This window comes from Macrosteles quadrilineatus, unplaced genomic scaffold (assembly GCF_028750875.1).
Source record: "Macrosteles quadrilineatus isolate MER2022 unplaced genomic scaffold, UCM_ALF_1.0 Scaffold_7__1_contigs__length_78375512, whole genome shotgun sequence".
Taxonomy (NCBI): domain Eukaryota; kingdom Metazoa; phylum Arthropoda; class Insecta; order Hemiptera; family Cicadellidae; genus Macrosteles; species Macrosteles quadrilineatus.
The window spans coordinates 19,791,431-19,816,233 of NW_026542600.1; the positions used below are offsets into that span (position 1 = coordinate 19,791,431).

A 24,803-nucleotide genomic window follows, 5' to 3' on the forward strand; every position below is an offset into this window, starting at 1 on the left:
AATTTCTGTCAGGATGTTTACAATCAATTGCTTTGAGCAGATTATCTGTTCCATATTTAGGCACTAAAGTGAGGTAAGGTTTTTAACCAATCATTCCACAAAATTGTAATAGGATATATGATGTAACATAACCTATCAAATTAAACTACCCAACTGTCACCTGTCACTTACTAGCTGACTGATTTTTGTCTTAGAAACCTTAAAAACAATTACAAACTTTTGATCAAAATCCTACTTCTCGACAATGATCCCAATGCTACTAGAGTGCTACTAAATATTTATTTTATTTTACAGTGACTGTTATAGAAATATTAAGTCATTGAAAAAATATTTGAACTTCTCCTCCTCAATTTGTATTTGGGTTAATAAACAGGACAACACTTACATAGTTTCAAAAATGTTCTTTTTTTAGATGTGATACTAATTAGTTTTTAAACTACACTTAAAAACTTACTAAACAAAATCTTAATCGTTTCAGCTGTTCCCCATAAAGTGTACCAACATGCAGTATTCCACAGCGAAGACCACAATAACGTTTCTAGTCCAACTGATTCTGAGGTTTGTGTGACAGTGTTTCAATCCATAACAATTTAGTCCATTCAAATATTTCTAAGGTATGGAACTGTTAGTAAATACATCTCTTGTAAAGGTGTGCTACAGGATATATTTTGTTAACTATTATTTCCAGTAAATTGTTAGAACATATCTTAAACAAAAATAAGTAAGGGCCGTTTGTGCAAGTAAATTCTTAGTTTGCATTACGCCTCAACGAGGCTCCTCGTTGTGTACTGGCATGATTTGTGAACAAAACGGTGCCATTTACAGCTCTGTAGCTGATGTGTACGCTTCGCTGTGTTAAGTAAATTTTTAAAACAATTGAATCTCCTGCTGCATGCGTGATGAGGTCAGTCATACAATTTTTGACCATAAGAGACACATTTGATGTCAATATTTATTGCCTGATGACTAAAGGTTATGGCCCTAATGCAATTAATGAGGGTAAGATGTGTAAATGGGATAAGCACTGTAAAAAATGGCTTGAAAACCATTTTCTTTGTAGTATTCTGTGTGAAGTCTGGATATTCGCCAGAAACACAATTTCTTCCGAAATGGACATTTTTACAGCCATTTTTAAACTCTTAAACCCATTTCTACACTTTGTCCTCTATCATTGCATTAGGGCCATATACTTCAATCATCTAGCGATGAATGTCTGCAGCCGATATGTTTCTTGTAGTAAAAAACCTTATCATTGACCTTACCTTGCACGCGACGTGTGATCCAATCATTTTAAACATTATCTTCTAGACACACAGTGAAACTTGCACGTCAGCTACAGAGACGACTTTGCTATGATAGTCAGGAACGTTCCTTAGCTTTTCAGTGAAAAGTGAAATAATATTACCATTTTTATCACATGTTACTATTACCAAGGTGGCACTCCAGTATATTATTTAACGTTTGATGTTTGTGTTGTGCCTCAGGTGTGCCTTACTACTGCAGACGGACTGGTCGTGGAGGTGGCTGAGACTATTCCTGACAGTGGCAACTGTAGTGCCTCCAGCTGTAGCCTAGCTGACAGTATAGACACCAACTCCTGCCAACAACCCAGCTATATCACCTCCTACCATCGCAAAATGGTACAGTACTTAGTCACCAATTAAGTTAACGCATGTTTAGCTTGATCCTTTTTTGGGTTGACTCTTTTCTTCCATGACTGTCTATGTTTGACCACCCAATTAACACCATAAAAGAATGTTATTACCTATCCCAAGCTAACCTAAACCTAACCTAACCTGGTCAACCACCATGACAAACTCCTGTCTTAAAGACAGTGGCAAAGAGGATAAAGGAAGTAAGTACAACAGTCAGGATTATATGTAATTAAAGTGGTTCCTCATAGACACAAACAAAACATGACACAATGTTTACAATATAATATAGTTCGGCAAAAAAATTATAATCTACTAAAATGTTCATCAGAAATCAGAAACGTTTTATTGTCCTTCAACATTTACAACAAATGCAATAGACAAAAGTCAAGAAAATTCAGCTATTACATAAACAGCCTATTTTTAGGCAAAACAAAACAAGCCTAAAAACAAGTCAAAATAGGCTATACTAATACATATGCTTACAAATAAAAAACAATGTGGAAATGTGAGGACATTAAAAGTTAACTTCGTCAACCTTAAAATATTCTTCTAAGTCATAAAAAGGATTTAAAAGTAACCAATCCTGAGCTCTTTTTTTAAATGACTTAAGGTCCAATTCTTTGGCATTGATGCTAAGCTTATTAAATAATCTTAATGAAATAACATGGTAACTATTTTTACATTTACTTAACCTACAATAAGGCACGTCTAATAGGAACTGATTACGTGTGTTGTGTGAATGGATATTAAACCTATAAACATGGGAACTAGTATTTTTCTTAACCCTAAGTAAACACATAAATATGTACAGATTAATCACAGTCAATATTCTACTTCTTATGAACAATGGTTTGCAATGCTCTTCAATTGGAGCTTTGTTTATTATTCTAACTACCTTCTTTTGGAGTATTAACACTTCACTTATGTGACTACTGTTTCCCCAAAGAATCAAGCCGTAGCTAATTATGGATTGGAAAAATGCAAAGTAGGCTACCCTTATGTAGGTTTCAGGTACAACACCCATAAGATTTCTAAGCAAACAGATTACTCTGGACAATCTTGCACAAACCAAATCTATCTGAGGAGACCAGCTTAAACATTTATCAATTTTTATTCCTAAAACTGTAATTACATTTTCATTGTTTACATCTTGTGACTCTACTGGAATGTTTTTAAGACTACACAATAGATTTTGAGTTTTATTCTTATTAAGACAAAGGCTATTAGCATTAAACCACATATAAGCTGAATCAGTTGTGAGCTCAGTTACTGACATAAGATCATAAAAGTTGGGATGAACACTCAAAAAATTGGTGTCGTCCGCAAACATGATGGTAGAGGATCTTTTAATATTGGCTGGTAGGTCATTGATGACTGTGATAAAAAGAAGGGGGCCTATAATCGAGCCTTGTGGCACACCTGAGCTAACTTTCAAGCAGCTTGACATCTTGCCTCCTGCATCAACGAATTGAGTTCTCTCTCTCAGGTATGAATCAAAAAACTTAAGCTGTATACCGCGGATGCCATAGTACTCCAGCTTAGTGATGAGTATGTTGTGATCAATACAGTCAAATGCTTTACTCAGATCACAAGCTGTGATCTGAGCAAAGCTCGACTCCTCAAAAGCTCTCAAAATCTTAGAAACAAGGTGGTCCAGGGCATCCACGGTAGACAAACTTTTACGAAAACCAAATTGAAAATTTGAAAAAATTTTGTTTGTGTCAAAAAAAGAACATACCTGAGGTTTGATGACAGCTTCAATGATCTTGCCAATTATAGGGACCAGAGAAATAGGACGATAATTTTTAATCTGTGATTTTTCCCCTTTTTTGAAAATTGGGATGACTCGAGAAATTTTTTGGGAGGTTGGGAAAACACCTTCTTTCAGACATAGGTTGATACAAAAGACAAGGGGCATTACTATTTCAAAGATAATGTGTTTAACAATATTGCTTGTGAGACCATACACATCTTTGCTTTTTGAGGATTTCATTTTTGACACTGCACTGAGCACATCATCACATGACACTTCATTCCACTCAAGTTGGGTGCTGGGCCTCTTCACTTGCTGCAGGAAGTGATCCGCAGGCAGGGGACTCACAGGAATGCTGGCTCGAACATCGTTTACGGAGTCGATGAAGAATCTATTGAAGTCCTCGGCAGAATGGTTGTTGCTGACCTCCTTCTTCTCTCCAGAAACTCACCTTACTATCGTCCACGCTGCTTGGCATTTGTTTGCTGATCGCTCAATGAAGTCAGCGTTTGCGGCTAATTTTGCTCTGTTCGCAACGTTTTTATAGAGGTTTCTTAGTTCTTTGTAGGCACTGTACGAGGCATCAGTTCTAAGGTTCATGTAGACAGTACGGTAAGCCATAACTGTTTCCTTAAGTTTCTTGAGGTCATCACTATACCAGGCCACTCCACTTTTAGGCCTATTGTCCTTACGTCCGGAAATCTTCTTTGCGGTTAGGTAACTAACAGGACAAGTTAAGTTGAAAATATCAATCAGCTTGTTAAAAAATAAATTGAAAGTCTCTTCAGCTGACTGATCGGCCGCACGGTTACTGTTCAGGATGTTAGGCCAGTTCACATTCCCCAGTTCAGCTTTAAAGTTGTTTAAGCACCTTGGGGAAAGACTGCGGTGCATAATTTCCTCAATATATGGTTTAGCAGCTTCTGATGCCGTTATTAGCCTCAACTCCAGGCCTTCGTGATCAGCTATGTCAGGGTGAACGATGTGTGTGGAGCAGGAGTTGGTCGGGACATTTGTAAAAATATTGTCCAGACAAGCTTTTTTGCGAGTAGGCTTGTCATTTAAGTAAACACAATCAAATTGCCTGAGTAGGTTAAGTAATCTTCTAACACTAGGCTGATCTCGGGTAACATCAAATCTTGAGTTTACATCGCCACCAATAACAATATTCATCTTCAATTTACTCAGGTGGATCAGTAGTAGCTCCAGATTATTCAGAAATATAAGTTCATCCCCTGCAGGAGAGTGATATATACAAACAATTATGATTTTAGGATTATCTAAAACTATTCCCACACATTCAAAGCTTATTTCATGACAAAAACATTCAATGTCCAACACTTGGAAGGTAGGCCTAGTAGGCTTGCTATTATTGGCGAATATTGCGACGCCACCTCTTATATGGGTTTTACGACAAAATATCGATGAAAGCTCATAACCCTCAACGATAACATAACCTGCCTCGTTTGGGTTCAACCAATGCTCGCTAAGGCAGAGAAAGTCATACTGATTACTCACAGCATGTAGGCCTAAGATGTTTTCCTTGGAATGTAACCCCTGCACATTAAGAAACAAGACATTAAGGTTATCATTTACTGGGTTTAGGCTATGTTTGCCCCAGTCTCGGCCGTGCGTTGAGAGTTTAAATTGCGCCTTGGAAGTTTGAATTCACTGATGAAAGTGTTTTCCGGCCAAAAGTCCTCACAAAAAATGCTATCCCATAGCGATTCTGGAACACCAACTTTGAAGGAGTTATAGGTTGGATACTTGGTATTCAGCTTTTCAACAACATAATCGCCACTTTTGAATGATGTAAGATGGTTTACGACATCGGCCTTTTCGACCGAAGGTTGAAGTCTCGAAACAAAAATAAATTTAGTCCTTTTCACTGCCTTCAGGTTAGAACTGTCATTACTGTTTGTCAACTTACCAGTGCCAGTTAATACTTTCCGGGTGGGCCTGCCATTTCCTTTAGGTTTAGTAGGCCTAACAGTTTCTTGATTCGTTAGTTCTGGCCTTCCATTTTCTAGGTTAGGATTAGACCTATTTTGCACGGTAGTTCTCTTCTTGTGCCTAACTGTCCTCCATGGGTTTCTGATGGAGTTAGAAGCACTCACTTCGGGGAAAGAGTCACTGGATATTACGTTATTTCCATTCACAGACGTCTTCTCAATATTCCAAACACAGGGTAATGGTTCACGGTCAAAATCTGCTTTCTTGGGGTTATCAACCGGCGTCATCATAACATTTATGGTAGAGGAACCATCTTCCCGATCTTGATTCGTCTGCTTGGAACTGGTTGAACGGGAGTTGTTCTGGAGAGATGGTTCTGTCGCAAGAGTCTTGGTAGGTTGGCAAGTATCACTCAAAACTTGATTTAATTTAGATCTAATAATTTCGCTCTCACTTTCTAGTCTAGTGAGCCCTTCAGACATAGACAAGTTACTTTTCCTTATCTCGTTCAGCTCCTTAATGATTTGAGTCAGATCCGAAGCGTTCTGTGGGCAGTTCTTAGACGACTCATCAGTTCCGAATCCCGAGTTGTTCACGGAGTCGTTCGCCAGTATGATCGCAACTCGTTCTGAACACGATTGGCAGTACCAATTTATTCCTTTCATTTGAAAAATACACTTAAAATGATCGAAATTGGTTTTTGAAATGCTAGCACAGGCGATATGCCACCATTTTTTACACCACCCATAACACTTCACTGCGTTATGACGATTCTGGACTAGTTTATCGCACGAGCTACAAATACTTTCAGACTCACCACCCGCCATCTTGCAGACGAAACTCATTTATCAATGCATAAAAAATAGATAATATTGATACCTGATTAGGCACTCTTTGCATTATATTGGCAAATTGAGTGATGTGACCAATAATTTAGTGGCCAATGTCTGTGACTTAAGACTTAAAAACGACCATAACTACTGTAGTCATTTTGAAATTTTGCCAAAGCTTTATAGTTCATAACAGTAGTCCAATGCTTGGCTATCCCAAATGATCTTATTCTTAAGTCACTTAAGTAACAGACAAATTCATAAGTCTGTCTTCTAATAATGCTTTTGTTTAATGTTTATGATGTTGAGTTTTTTTCACTAAACTTTTAAAGTGTAGAGTTTGACAAAATAAATAGTTGTTTCGAAACTAGTCGCCCGAGACTACAAAAGGATTTGACGACGTAAGGTACGTAAACTTATTTATTTTGTCATAAATCAATCCTGGAGGCAATGCTGAATAAATTGTACAGTTTGATTGTCAGTATCAGGGTCAATTCATGGGGCATGATTAGTTGCATAAGAGTTTGATATAGTTTTATTTGATTTATGGCAAATTTAAAAATATGGTAAACTATTGTCAAAGACATGCACTAACTTCCTTCTTTCAGCATACTTTGAAGGATTTTACCTATCCACCTGTATATGCCTTGTTCCATTTTTTTACTCAGTTGACACTACCTTAACAACAATTTACAGAAAAAAAGAAGGAGAACCATCAAGGAAAAATTCCCATATATCATCGTCTACCACCGCAAAATGGTAAAGTATTAAGTCTACTTTTTTTATAATTTCAACCAATTATGTTAAATTTTGTTTGTTTGGTTTAACCATTTTCTTCTACATCTATCTATATTTTACATCCTATTTTGTAAACCATCAAAGAATAGTATGACCTAACCTAGTCCTAGACCTACCTAGACCTAACCTAACCTGACCCGCCTTTTACAACACCAAAAGCACCCTGACGAACCCTCAGTCTTAAGTACAGTACTGGTGAAGAGGAAGCAAGTACAACGGTCAGGACTATATGTAATTTCTGAGGCTCCCCTTAAACACAAACAAAACATCACACAATGTTTACAATACAATATATTTGTATCAATCAATTTTAATCTACTAAAATTGAAATTTCATAGGAAGGAAAGATAGCACTGTAGTACAGTAAATATTTGTTACCAAACAAAAATGTTTTCTTGTTTTAGAGATTAGTTATTTATTCCCACAATAATTGTAAAAGACAATACTTAGGCCTACCTAATTAAAACAGAAATGTGACTTTTATGTATCATCATAAATCTGCAGCTACTGATAAATATCTTTTTCTAATTACTTTTCTCTTGGATTAATAAAAGTATTAAAAGTTTTTATTTTATATACTAGATTAAAAAATACTCTTATTTTGGTTTACCTTTGTACACGCAGCCTTTTATTGTATGTGGTACTACCTACCGGGTCTTGCTAATGGATTTAAACATTAAATGGCTCCGGTCACTATTTACAGCCATTTCATCATCCATGACAAATTTTAAGAAAATCATTGTGTAATAATTTTAGTAGTCATAAAAAATGTTGACACAATGCTATCGTTCACAACAGCAGTTTAAAATTAGTAATCCCATGCCTTATTCTAAGTTTGTTATTTAAGTAACAAACTCATTTTACCATACCTTGTGAAAACATTTAATATGATGTTTTTATACAACATTTGATTACATGTTGTGTTGATTTCACTAAACTTGTAAAATATACAAACAGGGTCAGTTCAGTTTGGGTCATGGTTAAAATTTAAAATTGCCGTGATTAGTTGTATAAGGATTTGATTATAACTATATTTGATTTGTGACAAATTAAAAAATTTGGTAAAACAATGTCAAAAACGTGAACTGTTCTTCTTTCTTTTAGCATACTTTAAACATTTTTACTATTAACCCTTTCGGTGCTAATGATTATTTTTGATGATTTTCAAAAACTGCCAGCATATTTTAATAATTGCACCCCTAGACTGCTAAGGCAATAATGGGAATTTTGTTGATGTTTATAAAAAAAAACCATAACTCCCTTATAAATCAAGATATTTGTCTGAAATTTGTTTTTGCTTGTTGAATACAAAATGATCTAACTAAATATATATATATATATGTTTGAATACAATTTCAAACTAATGATTATATGTATGTAAGTATATGTTTTTTTAGGCTATATGTAAATTATTAAAACATTGACTTTGAGGCATTTCAACATTCTAAAATAAAAATAATAAAAACAGGGATACCGAATGTATCATTTCCCATGTCAATAAATCCAGAAAATTTCTATTAAATTGATATATTTTCACAAAAGTTACAAAAAATTTAAATGTACTTACGTATTTGTGTTGTTGCTTGGGAATCACAAAATACTCTCTGGCACAGATGAAAATTGTCTATTTATATGGCAAAATCTATGTCTTTATCTATAGGCCTAAATTTAAATTTCAGAATATATTTACACCATTTACAAATAGTTTTTACATTTTTAGTGGCACACATGTTTTATCAGGCACTCCAGGTGTACCTCTGCGTCACACCGAGCACATTCTGTACGCGAACAAGTTTTTTTACCTTCTGGATTATTAATTCAAGAGCAGTCTTTACGAAGTTTCTCTTTTCTTTCTCGCAGCTTTCTAAGGCCAAATCCATCTTGGGGACCATCTCCTCTATTTTGTGGACCATCTCCACTATCACGAACATCATCGGGAACATATTTGGTAGCCAGCCACTCATTTGATAACTTCTCTATAATGTCTTTCATGCAGTCAGCTCTTTCCAGTTTGCCTTGGGTGGGGTTCAACAAAATGTAGGAGTTGAGAACCATGCGCCCAATAACATTTTTATTTTAGGCATGCTCTATGCTCTTGTCCATGTACATAGAGCATTTGATCAGGTGAATCAGTGCTCCCTTCCTCATCATTACTCTGTTATATTGGAATTGAATTTGTGTTTTATTTCTTATCAAAACTTTGCCACTTCTATATTGAGTAGCATATATTGTTTGGCTTGGTAATCACTTTATATTAGGATAAATTGTTTTTGGTTTGTTGGCTTTTCTCTAAAGACTATCATTAAAATAGGACCTTTCCTGACTATGTCTTTTGTTTTGACCAACGCAATATTTTCCTTTCAGTTGTTTAGGAACGCCAACTCTGTCCATTCTTACAATCCAAGTGACAAATGTTTGATTATTGTACTGATCTCTAACAAGAGGAATATATGTAAAAAATTATCTAAGTACAACTTCTTCCTCAGACATATCATCATAGGGCCTAGGCCCAGTTCTGGATAGAAATGGTAAATGTAAACGTCTTTGGGAGAATCCTGATGATGTGCTAGGAACATCAAGATCAAAAGTGGGATCTGCACCCATATCATCCACTATGGATACACTGTCATCACTATCTTCTTTAGAGCTAGAGTCCACAACTAACATCATTAACGTTTTCATTGTCACTGTTGTTTATGTTTAGTTCAGATTCCCTTGCAAAATATGCCAAAGTATTTTAACTTACACGTGAATTATTACCGGTAAGTTTATTTTTACTCTCAATGAAAGTTATTGATAATTGATAATCAACACTAAATAGCAATAATAATCATAATAAAACACTGAAATACCATCACTTAAACAAATCACAGACAAATAACAGCCGTTCTTTTTTATTGCACACCTAACAGCCACAGCAGATGCCACTGCCTCTTGCATTTCGAAGCCATCATGGTTAAAAGTATACTATATAAAGTGAAATGAAATGAAAAAGTGTTTTATTGCTGCTTTTATTTACATTTCCAGATACCATGCAGGGCATCTGCCAAAAGAAACACTTTAGGCATTGGCCGGAAGGGCCGTCGGCCAGGTTGGCAACACAGCAAAGTTACATTTACACTTAAAACAAATATATACACACATATGCATACATACATATATACATACATATAAATACACGCACACACACATATAATACTATATAAAGTGCAAAATGATAATTCATATTTCTCTAAAAAAACATTTATTCATCTTTCATTTGCCGCAAATAACGTAAATAGTATTAATAAATAACACCGTAAAAAAAACTCCCAACAACGATATATAGTTCCATAGCAGTCTGCGGGTAAAAGACAAACAATATATCGTTCCAGAGCACCGAAAGGGTTAACATATATACCTTGTTACATTTTTTCATTTAATTGAAACTGCCATAACACCAATTACAGGTACCCGAGGAAAATCCTAAACCCGAGGAAAATCCTAAACCCGAGGAAAATCCTAAAGAACCTGAATCTGAACCCAAACTGAAGGTTAAGAACAAAAACAAACTTGTACTTGTACGTATAATCTAGTTTGTTTACAATGCATTACTTAGGATAAACCGCCAATTTTGCTAACAAATACTCTGTATTAGATAAGTTCCTGTCACAAGCAGTCTTAGAACCAATCAATAAAAAAACAATTGTGTACTTTAAAAACCTTTAAAATCTTAATTATAATTCTCTGACTTTTAATATGGCTTCATCATCACCTTCCACCGCAAAATGGTACAATGTTTTGTCAGCTAATCAGTTTTAACAAATAATTTAAAAAATAATAGTCAAGTTCTTTTAGTTTGATGATTTTTTTTTACTCTTTTCTTCCATAGGGATATGTATATTCAACAACCCATTTTATACTACCAAAGAGTATTATGAATTACCTAGTTCAAACTAACCTAAGTTCTTTTCAAGATAGTCGTAAAATGTACAGTTTGATCGACCTTACTCAGGGTTGATTATTTTGGTTCTTGGTTATATAAAATTCAAAATTGTCATGATTCAGTTAAATGTTTGATTTGTGGCAAATTTAAAATATGCTGAACTAATCTTCCTTCCTTCATCCCTATCTACCTATATATTCCTTGATCCATTTCTTCCTTTTAATTTAACATTGCCATAACTACAATTTACAGGATCTCTCTGTGGTGAATATCAATGAGCAAGGAACAAGCATTGACAGCAAATTTGTACGTATAATGTAGTTTGTCTATAAGGCAATTTCTTTTTTACTTAGAATAAGGCACATTTTGCTACCAAATAATCTGATTTTGAAAGTGTCTGCCAGTTTGGGTCTTGGTTAGAATTAAAATTGTCATGATTCAGTTTTGGGTTTGACAACTTCATTTGATTCATGGAAATCAAAAATAATATGGTAAACTAACGTGAAAAACTTGAACTAATCTTCCTTTTCTAAGCTTACCTTGTAGATTTTCCCTACCTACCTACATATTCTTTGTTCCATTTTTCCTTTTCATTTGAAACTGTCATAACAGCAATTTACAGGATACCATTGAGCAGAATCCCAAAGAGCACGAGACGAAACCAAGTGTTGACACCAAACTTGTATGTATATTTGTATATGTAAGATGACACAACAACAACTTACCTTGATCTAGGACTATTCAAGGATACATGTCCTAATAATCCTATTCTAGAATTTTCTACATGAAGAAGTAAAACATACGGGTACAAGACAATAGCTACAATACAATTGAAGAATTTACCCAAATCTTTTAATTTAACAAATTGAAATTATAAAAACATACTATCATGTATAAATACAGTACTGTTAAATGTACAACGAACCCGAACAAACATACCCCCCCCCCCAATCAACAAGAACAATCATCAATCACCACTACAATCATATGCCCCCCACCCTAAACAATCACTCTCTTTCATCCTCTCTCTATATCCCCCTCTATCTTTTCTCTCTCTCCCCTTTTCCCTTTCTCTCTCTCTCTCTCTCTCTTCATTCCCCCTCAACTCACAACAACAAATACTACCTCACTAACATGTCTCATTAAAGTTATTAAATCCTTTCCATTCATGACTACTGATTTGTGACAAATTTAAAAATATGCAAATATAGTAAAATAATAAAAAAAAAACTTGAACTAATATTCCTTCTTCTGACATATTTTTAAGGTTTTCCTTATTTACCTTGTTCCATTTTTGTCCTATTCATTTGGCACTGCCAAAACAACAATTAACAGGGTACGATTGAGGAGGAACCAAATGAGGAAGAAACTGATCAAAATGTTGTCAGCAAACTTGTATGTATAATGCAGTTTGTAACCAAGGCAATTTCTTTGATGCTTAGAATAAGACACACATTTTGCAACCAAATAATCTTTTTTTGAAGGTGCCTGCCAGTTTGGGTCTCGGTTAAAATTAATTATAAATAGACAAAATTCAGTTATGGGTTTGACAACTTCATTTGATTCTTGGAAAATAAAAAAGAAATATTCCAAACTAACATGAACAACTTGAACTAATCTTCCTTCTATTAACTTCTTAACTTCAGGGTTTTCCCTTCCTACCTATACACCTTGTTCCATTTTTCTCCATTCATTTGACATTGTCATTGCAAACATTTACAGGGAATCATTGAGAAAAATGCAAATAAGAGAGAAAACGAAGATAGTGATCACTTCAATTTTTCATGGGTAATATAGTTTGTTTATAAGTCTATTACTTTGTTACGTAGAATAAGGTGCACATTTTGTTACCAAATAATCTGTTTTTGAAAGTGCTGCCAGTTGTGTCCTAGTTAGAATTAAAATTTGTTTTGATCTAGTTATGGGTTTGAAAACTTCATTTGATTCTTGAAAATTATAAAATATGGTAGACCAACTTGAACTAATCACCCTGCTTTTAACATACTTGTAGGTCTTTCCTTATGTACCTTTATATACCTTGATCCATCACTTTCCTATCAATTTGACTTTGCCCTAACAACAATTTACAGGATTTTACTGATGAGCCGCCAAAAGAGGAAGAAACCAAACTGAGTGTTGAGAGCAATCTTGTATGTATAATGTAGTTTGTCTCTAAGGCGATTTCTTTGTTACTTAGAATAAGACACACATATTTTGCTACCAAATAATCTTTTTTTGAAGTTGCCTACCATTTTGGGTCTTGGTTAAAATGAATTATAAGTAGTCATATTAAATTATGGGTTTGACAACTTCATTTGATTCTTTAAAATAAAAAAGAAATATGCTAAACAAACATGAACAACTTGAACTAATCTTCCTTCTATTAACTTCTTAACTTCAGGGTTTTCCCTTCCTACCTTTACACCTTGTTCCATTTTTCCATATTCATTTGACATTGCCATTACAAAAATTTACAGGGAATCATTGAGAAAAATCCAAATAAGAAAGAAAACGAAGATAGTGATCACTTCAATTTTGCCTGGGTAATATAATTTGTTTATAAGTCTATTACTTTGTTACTCAAAATAAGATGCACATTTTGTTACCAAATAATCTGTTTTGAAAGTGCTGCCAGTTGCGTCCTGGTTAGAATTAAAAATTGTTTTGATCCAGTTATGGGTTTGAAAACTTAATTTGATTCTTGAAAATTATAAAATATGGTAGACCAACTTGAACTTATCACCCTGCTTTTAACATACTTGTAGGTCTTTCTTTATGTACCTTTATATACCTTAATCCATCATTTTCCTATTAATTTGACTTTGCCCTAACAACAATTTACAGGATTTTAATGATGAGCAGCCAAAAAAGGAAGACAGAAAACTGAGTGTTGAGAACAATCTTGTATGTATAATGTAGTTAGTCTCTAAGGTGATTTCTTTGTTACTTAGAATAAGACACACATATTTTGCTACCAAATAATCTTTTTTTGAAGTTGCCTACCATTTTGGGTCTTGGTTAAAATGAATTATAAGTAGTCATATTAAATTATGGGTTTGACAACTTCATTTGATTCTTGGAAAATAAAAAAGAAATATGCTAAACAAACATAAACAACTTGAACTAATCCTCCTTCCATTAACTTCTTAACTTCAGGGTTTTCCCTTCCTACCTATATACACCTTGTTCCATTTTTCCATATTCATTTGATATTGCCATTACAAAAATTTACAGGGAATCATTGAGAAAAATCCAAATACGAAAGAAAACGAATATAGTGATGACTTCAATGTTTCATGGGTAATATAGTTTGTTTATAAGTCTATTACTTTGTTACTCAGAATAAGATGCACATTTTGTTACCAAATAATCTGTTTTTGGAAAGTGCTGCAAGTTGCGTCCTGGTTAGAATTAAAAATTGTTTTGATCCAGTTATGGGTTTGAAAACTTAATTTGATTCTTGAAAATGATAAAATATGGTAGACCAACTTGAACTTATCTCCCTGCTTTTAACATACTTAAAGGGTTTTCCTTGTCTACCTATATATACTGTACCTTGATCTACCATTTTCCTATCAATTTGACTTTGCCAATAACAACAATTTACGGGATTTCATTGTTGAGCAACTGAAAATAGAAGAAACAAAACCAAGTGTTGACAGCAATCTTGTATGAATAATGTAGTTTGTCTCTAAGGCGATTACTCTTTATTTGTTACTTAGAATAAGACACACATATATCAAATAATCTTTTTTTAAAGTGCCTGCCAGTTTGGGTATTAGTTAAAATTGATTATAAATAGTCATATTAAATTATGGGTTTGACAACTTCATTTGATTCTTGGAAAATAAAAAAGAAATATGCTAAACAAACATGAACAACTTGAACTAATCTTCCTTCTATTAACTTCATAACTTCAGGGTTTACCCTTCCTACCTATACACCTTGTTCCATTTTTCCATTTTCATTTGATAATGCCATTACAAAAATTTACAGGGAATCATTGGGAAAAATCCAAATAAGAGAGAAAACAAAGATAGTGATGACTTCAAGTTTGCATGGGTAATTTAGTTTGTTTATAAGTCTATTACTTTTTTACTTAGAATAAGATGCACATTTTGTTACCAAATAATCTGTTTTTGGAAAGTGCTGCAAGTTGGGTCCTGGTTAGAATTAAAAATTGTTTTGATCCAGTTATGGGTTTGAAAACTTCATTTGATTTGTGTTAAATTATAAAATATGGTAGACCAACTTGAACTAATATTCCTGCTTTTAACATACTTAAGGGGAGACTGAACCTTTTATGCCTTAAAAAATTAAATTATTCTTTTTCGTCTAAAATTAATCTCCGTTTCTTCCTGATTAAGAAAATATATAATACTTAGAATATTAGAAAGCTTCTTATGATAACAATAAATAAACAAAGCTAACTCTACCAAGGTTTCGGCCACACTATTCTTATGGCTTTGAGTGTGTGCCGCAAAGCTTTAAGTGTGTTTTTCCGAAAGTTTGTTTTTTTATCTTTAGGTACACATAGTTCAAAATCTGTAATACATAGAGACTTAAAATTTTGCATTCATTAGTCTGGGTACTTGGTGAGTACATTAAACCAATCATATATTGATTAGTTATACATTTTCATTTAAAAAAAAATTAATTTTATTTTTATAATATCGCATACAAATTTGTATTTTTTGAATGATTGAAAATAATTTTTATATTTATATATTTCTTTAAAAAGTGGTTTAACATAAAGATATGGATGTGATAATTAAGTGTGCAAAAAATCAGTATGATACGTTTAGTAGTTTTAGTGCTATATGTACTTGAACTTGTAGAGAATATCCATTTAAAAAGCATTGAACCAGAAAAGGTACAGTCTCCCCTTAAAGGGTTTTCCTTGTCTACCTATATATACTGTACCTTGATCTACCATTTTCCTATCAATTTGACTTTGCCAATATCAACAATTTACGGGATTTCATTGTTGAGCAACTGAAAATAGAAGAAACAAAACCAAGTGTTGACAGCAATCTTGTATGGATAATGTAGTTTGTCTCTAAGGCGATTACTCTTTATTTGTTACTTAAAATAAGACATATTTTGCTACCAAATAATTTTTTTTTGAAAGTGCCTGCCAGTTTGGGTATTAGTTAAAATTGATTATAAATAGTCATAATTCAGTTATGGGTTTGACAACTTCGAAATATGCATAAAAAAACAACTTAAAATAATCTTCCTTCTATTAACTTCTTAATTTGAAGGTTTTCCCTTCCTACCTATATATACGTTGTTCCATTTTTCCCTATTCATTTGACATTGTCATTGCAAACATTTGCAGGGAATCGAGAAAAATCCAAAAAAGAGAGAGAAAGAAGATAGTGATCACTTCAATTTTTCATGGGTAATAAAGTTTGTTTATAAGTCTATTACTTTGTTACTTAGAATAAGATGCACATTTTGTTACCAAATAATCTGTTTTTGAAAGTGCTGCCAGTTGTGTCCTAGTTAGAATTAAAAATTGTCTTGATCCAGTTATGGGTTAGAAAACTTCATTTGATTCTTGAAAATTATAAAATATGGTAGACCAACTTGAACTAATCACCCTGCTTTTAATATACTTGTAGGTCTTTCCTTATGTACCTTTATATACCTTGATCCATCACTTTCCTATCAATTTGACTTTGCCCTAACAACAATTTACAGGATTTTACTGATGAGCAGCCAAAAGAGGAAGAAACCAAACTGAGTGTTGACAGCAATCTTGTATGTATAATGTAGTTTGTCTCCAAGGCTATTACTCTTTATTTGTTACTTAGAATAAGACACACATTTTGCTACCAAATGATCTTTTTTTTTAATCGCCTGCCATTTTGGGTCTTGGTTAACTAATGAAATAATTAATTAGTTATAAATAGACATAATTCAGTTATGGGTTTGACTACTTCATTTGATTCTTGGGAAATAAAAAAGAAATATTCTAAACTAACATGGACAACTTAAAATAATCTTCTATTAACTTCTTAATTTGAAGGTTTTCCCTACCTACCTATATACACCTTGTTCCATTTTTCCATATTCATTTGACATTGTCATTACAAAAATTTACAGGGAATCGAGAAAAATCCAAAAAAGAGAGAGAAAGAAGATAGTGATGAATTCGATTTTGCCTGGGTAATATAGTTTGTTTATAAGTCTATTACTTTGTTACTTAGAATAAGATGCACATTTTGTTACCAAATAATCTGTTTTTGGAAAGTGCTGCAAGTTGGGTCCTGGTTAGAATTAAAAATTGTTTTGATCCAGTTATGAGTTTGGTTTGAAAACTTCATTTGATTTGTGATAAATTAAAAAATATGGTAGACCAACTTGAACTAATCTCCCTGCTTTTAACATACTTGAAGGGTTTTCCTTATCTACCTATATATACCTATACATATCCATAATTTTCCTATCAATTTGACTTTGCCAAAACAACACTTTACAGGATTCTATTGTTGAGCAACTGATCAAAGAAGAACCAGAACCAAGTGTTGACAGCAATCTTGTATGTATAATGTAGTTTGTATCTAAGGTAATTTCTTTGTTACCTAGAATAAGACACATATTTTGCTACCAAATATTCTGTTTTTGAAAGTACCTGCCATCAGTTGTGGTCCTGGTTAGGATTACTGATTTGCATGTTCAGTTACAGGTTTGAACATTTTATTTGATTTGTGACAAATATAAAAATATGATAAATCAACCTAAAAAACCTGATCCAAGCATCCTTATATTATCATAATTTGAAGGGTTTTCCTATCTACATATGCATACTTTGTCTCATTATGTTTTTCCTATATTAATTTGACGTTGTCATAACAAGTCACAGGAAACCACTGATGACAATCCAAATTAGCAAGAAACATAACAAATTGTTGACAGCAAACTTGTACCTATGTAAAATGTAGTTTGTTTACAAGGCATTTCTTTGTTACTTAGAATAAGACACACATTTTGCTACCAAATAATCAGTTTTTTAAAGTGCCTGCCAGCTTAAGTTAGTATTAAATATTTTCATTATTCAGTTATGGGTTTGACAACCTCATTTGATTCATGGAAAATTTTAAATTTATGGTAAACTAACTTAAACACTAAAAAAATTTGGAAACATTAAAAAACTACAGAGTTTTTAAAATTCATAATGGCGTTCGTTTTTTTTAATATGTTCTATATTAAATTGGACTATTTCAACGTGTCTCGTGTTTAAAACTACACAACGTTTCTGGAGGTGGGTAAACTCCTCCCGTTATCAACGAAAAATACTATGCTACATTAACCCTAAATTGACCCTCAAAAGGGGATCACCTAGTTGAGAGAGCATTACACTCACTAGAGTTTTAAAATAACTAACAACCCTAAATTGAACATTTGCAAACAGAAATGATGGTGTTTTTAACATTATTGTACTTATTGACATAAATTGTATTAGGTAGTTATATTATAAGGATTAGTTTTAAGAAATGAGGCATGTTCAATGTACTTTCATTACAAAACAACAAATAAAATATGTTTTGACTTTGACTTTGAAACATCTTTAAATAATCCTCCTTCTTTCACCATGATTTGAGGGTTTTCCCCTCTCTACCTAGGCCCTATATATTCCTTTATCCATAATTTTCCTGTTAATTTTACACTGCCATAACAACAATTTACAGGTAACCATGGATGAGAATCCCCAAGAGCAGGAAACAGAGCCAAGTGTTGACAGCAATCTTGTATGTATAATGTAGTTTGTCTATAAGGCAATTTCTTTGTTACTTAGAATAAGACACATATTTTGCTACCAAATAATCTGTTTTTGAAAGTGCCTGCCAGTTTGGATCCTGGTTAGGATTAAAACTTGCCATGATTCAGTTTTGGGTTTGACAACTTAATTTTATTTGTGGAAAATTTTAAAATATAGTACACTAACATAAAAATCTTTTACTAATCTTCCTTCTTTTACCATAATTTGAAGGTTTTTTCCTCTCTACCTATTTATTCCTTGATCCATTATTTTCCTATTTATTTTACACTGGCATAAAAACAATTTACAGGTAACCATGGATGAGAATCCTCAAGGGCAGGAAACAAAGCCAAGTGTTGACAGCAAACTTCTATGTATAATGTAGTTTGTCTCTAAGGCAATTTCTTTGTTACTTAGAATAAGACGCAAGTTTTGTTACCAAATAATCTGTTTTTGAAAGTGCCTGCCAGTGTGGGTCCTGGTTGGGATTAAAACTTGCCATGATTCAGTTTTGGTTTGACAACTTAATTTGATTCATGGGAAATTTTAAAATATAGTAAACTAATACCTTGCCAACAAATTTTGTAAACCTGGTGAGACCAAGCCATTGTTATACTAAAGGGTGTCCCAGTAAGAACGCCGGATTTCAAGATTGTCTTATCCTTATATGTATTTCGATAGGAATTCCCAAATTATCAGCTATGTTATCAGTATTAGGTCCCATTTGTAGTCATGAATCGCTACACGACGGATCAACGCTTGGTCATAGTTAAAGTGCACTACAAGTACGGGGAACGTTTCGCTGAAACGGTGCGGTAGCTGCGCGTTATTTTCGGCCGGGACAATGCACCAAATGAGTCATCTGTCCGGATCAATTTCTAAGTTCGAAAAAATATGCTCAGTTTTGGACATTAAAAGACCATTGCGCAGTCGGGCAGGTCGCCCTTGAAAATATTGAGGCTGTACATGATAGTGTAGAAGACAACGCAAGAACATCGATTCGTCGGCGTAGTCAGCAGTTAGGCCTAGCTCGGAGCACAGTACAAAGAATTTTCGTAAAAGACCTTCACATGGGCCCTTACAAAATTCAACTCGCACAAGAGATCAAGCCAAGAGATCCCGTAAACGGCCGTAAACGGTTGGCAATCAATATGAAAATAACAAAAAACTTTGCTGTTCAGCGATGAAGCACACATCGCTGCATCGCCATCTAAGCAAGATCGTGCGATTTAACACCGTGTGACTACTTTCTTTGGGGATATTTAAAGTCACTTGTTTTCGCCAATAATCCTCAAGCAATCCAAGACCTGAAGGAGGAAATTGATCTTGTCATTCAACAGGAAGTGTGTGAAAAAGTGATGGAAAACTTTGTCAAGAGATGTCGGGCTTGTCAGCAGGCAGCAGGTGGACACTTACGAGACATAATATGCTATTACTAATCGGAGATACTATGCTTTAAGATTCATGTTTCATATTGTAAATTTAGCGTGAAAATATATGGTTCATTAACATTTCATATCCGGCGTTCTTATTGGGACACCCTTTAGAAATAATTTATTAATTAATAGGTTATATTACCCTTTGTCTCCCTAAGTTAAAATGTTTGTAGTTTCATGTCATAAACATGTTTCATGTATGTTTCATGTTTCAGTCTCATGTACTTAAACTAACATGGTGTCGAAGACCTTGATGGCTTAATTTCCAGTTTACAGGACATAAAGCGTGTTCAATCCTCTTCAACCTGGACGGTGTAAAGATTCGTCGTACTAAACTTAAAACACAAATACATCAAACAGTGGCCACGATTGAAAATCTTGTTGGACAACGTGTGGGAGCAGCCGGTGGAAGTTTGGTCATGATATATATGTCCGCGATGGTCATGAATAATTTAATTTGAATTTGAAAGTATCATGTTGTGTAATATTTGCAGACTCAACAAGACAATTACTTTGTGTCATCCCAGAAGAGCAAGCCCAGCCTGTTTGGTCTGCCTGTGATAGTTCCCTGCTGTGACAACACCACACACCAAGACTTGTACCAAGCAGTATGGCTACAGGTGGCTAGACTGGTCTCTCCGTTACCTCCCTCCGAGACTGCTCCTCCCAACCACGCCATGGACTGGTAAGTAAGGCTCATAACGAGTCAAAGGAGCTAAGGGGATAAACATTAAAGATATTTGTCCAGTTATTTTATTAATAGTTTTAAGGGATAGATTTCACCTAGCTTATTTGAAAAATACAAGGGAGTCTAGGAGCTAATAGATGGATTAAAAAGGCCTCAAAACATAAAATTTACATATTTCTGGTAATCATTCTTAGTACAGTATAGGATTTCTTCTGAGAGTATATTCAAAGCCGCTTTCATAAATGGGCCGGGTGGGTCTGGGCCCAGGGGCGCAAGGAGGTGGAGAGAGGCGCAATTATCTCACAAGCCCATAATACATTGCATGCAAACCGCAGGCCTGAGTATATTGAATAGAAATAGAATATTATTATATTATTTATTTTGTCCTAGGACATTACGCACTAGCCCGGGATTGTTTTTCACATTACTTCAGGCTAGGCCTAGGGGTTGTGGTATTATTGTTTAGATAAAATCCATTGTTGATATGGCAGGATTTGAACCTGGGACCTCAAGAACCGAAGTCCCACGCTCTACCACTAGACCACCTCGCTCCCCCAATATTAATTTATTAAATTGAACATTACTTATTGAATATTAATTGTTTTATTGTTATATGACCTTTTTTGTATTTATTAGCCCTTGGAATCTAAATTTCTCAAACAAGCTAGAGGAACCCTTAACTCTAAAAAGAATTCCTAATCAGCCAATTTGTTTTTATTTAATATAACCTTCTTTCTTAAATTATAACCTAGCTTTTTTGTTAGTAATCACTAATCATTCATAGCTTAGTTCCCATTTGCTTCATCAAAATACTGCTGAGAAGAGAGATATTTTTGTTTTGTTACACCAAATTCTTGGAGCATTCTGTAAGATGTAGAAATAAAATCCAGCTTACAAGTATATTTTAAACACAAAATTTTAATATTAAAATAACGACTGAAATTTTTTTAAGTATTGGGTTTTAACAGTCAGACAATTGATAAGTGCATTCCTGGTCTGGAAACGTGCTCTCGAGCCTGGGCAACCTCCGTGTTCTACATCGTCTACCAACCAATTGTAAAGAAACAAATAGTGTGGTGATAATTAAAGCAAATAGTTATACTTTGCTTCTTAGGATGCGACACAAGTGTTAGATCAAACTTCACCAAACCAAGTACTTCACGTAACTGCCAACCATATGGTAATCCTATGAATATTTTCCCCGTACCGTACATAAGTACAGCCTCCTCTAACTCAAGGCCGCAACCAACAATGTGGCAGCACTGCATTCCCCTGCCTTTTGCCATGGTAATAACAAACCTGTAAACATTAGCATTACACTGATGCTCCATATGTTTTAGTGTGTTCTACAGCTGTCTCAGTTGACGCTTTGTCTTGCCACGGCCTTGTATTAGTGGAGGCTCTGACATAAGTCATTGTATGATTATCTTCATATAATTCAAACCTTGTTTGTTTCAGTGATGACAGTCTAGGTTACGAGTTCCCGTTTGTACTCAAGGCAGTGAACAAAGATGGGTTTCTTTGCGCCTGGTGTCCCTGGTACAGGTAAGGCTGGTCACTGGTCAATGAGTTAATGAAAAACAATGGAGGAAACTATATTCCAGTCAAATTGTGATTTAAATATGGGCCATGATGTTTTGAATATGCTTTTAATTAAATAAGTTTGAATATGATTGTATTTATTGCAAAAATTGTGTAAATTGAGATTGACAGTTATAATATTTTATTGGCTTTTGTAATGCAATGTCGTTTGTTAAAATAAACACTACAAACATAAAGTGTCTCAAAAGAGTCCAAGTGTCTTAAAGTTAAAGGAATAATCCAAACCCCGATATTGTTTCTTTTTAAAACTATCCTGTTAGAAAATATCCAAAATTATTAGCCCGATGAAAAATGCCAACTGAGTCTAGTGTCGAGTCTATAACCTTCTCCAACCTCGCAGCTTCTCAGTCATAAATGAGAAAAACTGAAGCTATAACATGGGTATCTGAGAAATAAAACCTGTCCATCTTAGTCCACAATGCTAACTTCTATCTTATTCTGGTTCAGTCATGAGTGCAATCGATATAACTTGTCATTTAACTAACTCGAGTTACTTTGTTCCTAAATTATTCTCAAAGTTTTGAGTCAGAGGTGAAATTTTTCATTCAACAGTTTGTTAACCCTTTGAGGTCGAATTTTTGTTCATTTTTCGGCGAGTATAGGTTGCCATTCGAGCAGTCGGGAAAATGGCTTCAGCAAACCTATACTCGCTATACGACTACTAAAATAATCTTTTTTGATTTTTTTTTCTTTGTGAGTATAGGTTGCCATTTTCGAGCAGTCGGGAAAATGGCGGGCGGCGACCTATACTCGCCATTCAGCCGCAAAGGGTTAAAGGGTTGTATTCAACATTGTAATGCGTTCGTGAATATCTGTTGGCCCGTTCTTACAATCCTTGTATTATATTAAAATAAGAAATCGGAAACATTTTGTGGTGTTAAAGGGTTGTAAACAATGTAATGCCTTTGGACAATTTTTTGGACCGTTTTTTAGGATCCTTGTATTACACTAAAATAAAAAAATTGAAAACATTATGTGGTGGAAACTAACATTGATCTTGTAAAGACAGCATTTTATATTTTGCAGGTTTTGTCGCGGATGTCGAATTCAGTGCTGCGATACGGAGTTTAACTTTTCAAGTAACTATCTGGCCATTGACTGGGACCCAACTGCCTTACATCTGCGTTACCAAACTGCTCAAGAGAAGGTAGCTACAATTCCAATCCTTGGTTAGAGTTTTATTCTCTTTTAAGTATAGTGTATTTCTATTTCCTACCACTGCATAACAATGATGATATTGCCACACCTGTAAACAGTACCCAAAATAGCTCATTTCCGCTTTATTCATTCTCGCTCGCTATATCAGCTGATTTCACTGTTGGTATTTATATAAACCACTAACATCCGATAAGGAAAAAAAATTACCTAAAAAAAGCGAACATAACCAAAATGACATCTTATATAGGCCTACAACTAAAATGCTAATCTGTGTGCTATGATATGTTATAGTGGTAGGAAATATCTTGTGATAGGGGTGGCTTGATTGAAGGGCAATATGACATGGAAGAGCTTTAGTTTCAGAAAGATGATTGCAACTTGCTATACAGAACAAGGTACCAAAAGTGTATTGCATTGTTGTTAATTTTTAACATTTCATGAGCTTATAATTTTGGAAAAGAACATTGAATGTTTTACATAGTATGATTGTTATTTTTCTTTTCACAATAACTCTCCAATGTTCCGTTTTCGTTTGGAGATGAACACAATGCTTACTTCTTTCGTTTTGTTAGGCAAGTTGTATAAAGTTCACAACATAATTGCTACGTCCACTTCTGCCACTTTCTCGTCTATTTTTGTAAACACCCCACACACACTGCGTTTTCACTACACTGATCTACGGGGGACTAACCGATTTTATGTTACCTCCAGCTTTTTGTCCTTTGAGACTACCGCAAACTGATTTTTGTTTTCTGACAAAACGTTTTGAAAAAACGTTTTGTCTGGCCATTGTGCCTTACAAGATGATCATTGTAGCCTTAGAAGTTAAAGAACCAGCCTCGTGATGAATTGTAAATTATTCGTTCAAACAATCTGGTGGTAACTTTGCAAACTTCCAAAACCCCAGTCTGGTTTTACCTTATATACAAGGTTGATGATGGAGATGATTCTGTTTTCCCAGGTTGTTGAGGAGCACAACAGTGTACAGACAGTGAGACAACTACAATTGGAACCAATCAACCTAGACTATTGTCTGGAAGCTTTTACCAAAGAAGAACATCTCGGAGAGGAAGAAAAGTACTACTGTTCGAAGTGCAAAGAACATCAACTCGCCAGCAAGAAACTAGAGATTTGGAGGCTACCTCCCATCTTGGTGAGTCATCAAAATCTAAGGAATTTTTTTAGGTCCTAAAAGTAGTTCTCGAAACATACAATCATTATTTTTCGATTCACGCAA

The 24,803-nt window shown here is 34.2% G+C and overlaps 1 protein-coding gene and 1 long non-coding RNA gene across 2 annotated transcripts in view; both read left to right on the top strand.

Moving 5' to 3' along the window:
• LOC128997888 (ubiquitin carboxyl-terminal hydrolase 32-like) overlaps positions 1-24,803 on the top strand; it is a 91,948-nt gene that overhangs the window by 60,065 nt on the left and 7,080 nt on the right. The window contains exons 23-28 of the mRNA XM_054423672.1: positions 479-558; positions 1,485-1,640; positions 20,613-20,803; positions 22,265-22,351; positions 23,435-23,555; positions 24,528-24,719. Of these exons, the coding sequence (XP_054279647.1) occupies positions 479-558; positions 1,485-1,640; positions 20,613-20,803; positions 22,265-22,351; positions 23,435-23,555; positions 24,528-24,719 (827 nt within the window). The remainder of the gene's footprint in view (positions 1-478; positions 559-1,484; positions 1,641-20,612; positions 20,804-22,264; positions 22,352-23,434; positions 23,556-24,527; positions 24,720-24,803) is intronic.
• On the top strand, positions 10,490-13,055 carry LOC128997889 (uncharacterized). Its single transcript, XR_008491164.1, has 4 exons — positions 10,490-10,549; positions 11,167-11,220; positions 12,637-12,702; positions 13,005-13,055. It is a non-coding gene; the product is annotated as an uncharacterized LOC128997889 (long non-coding RNA).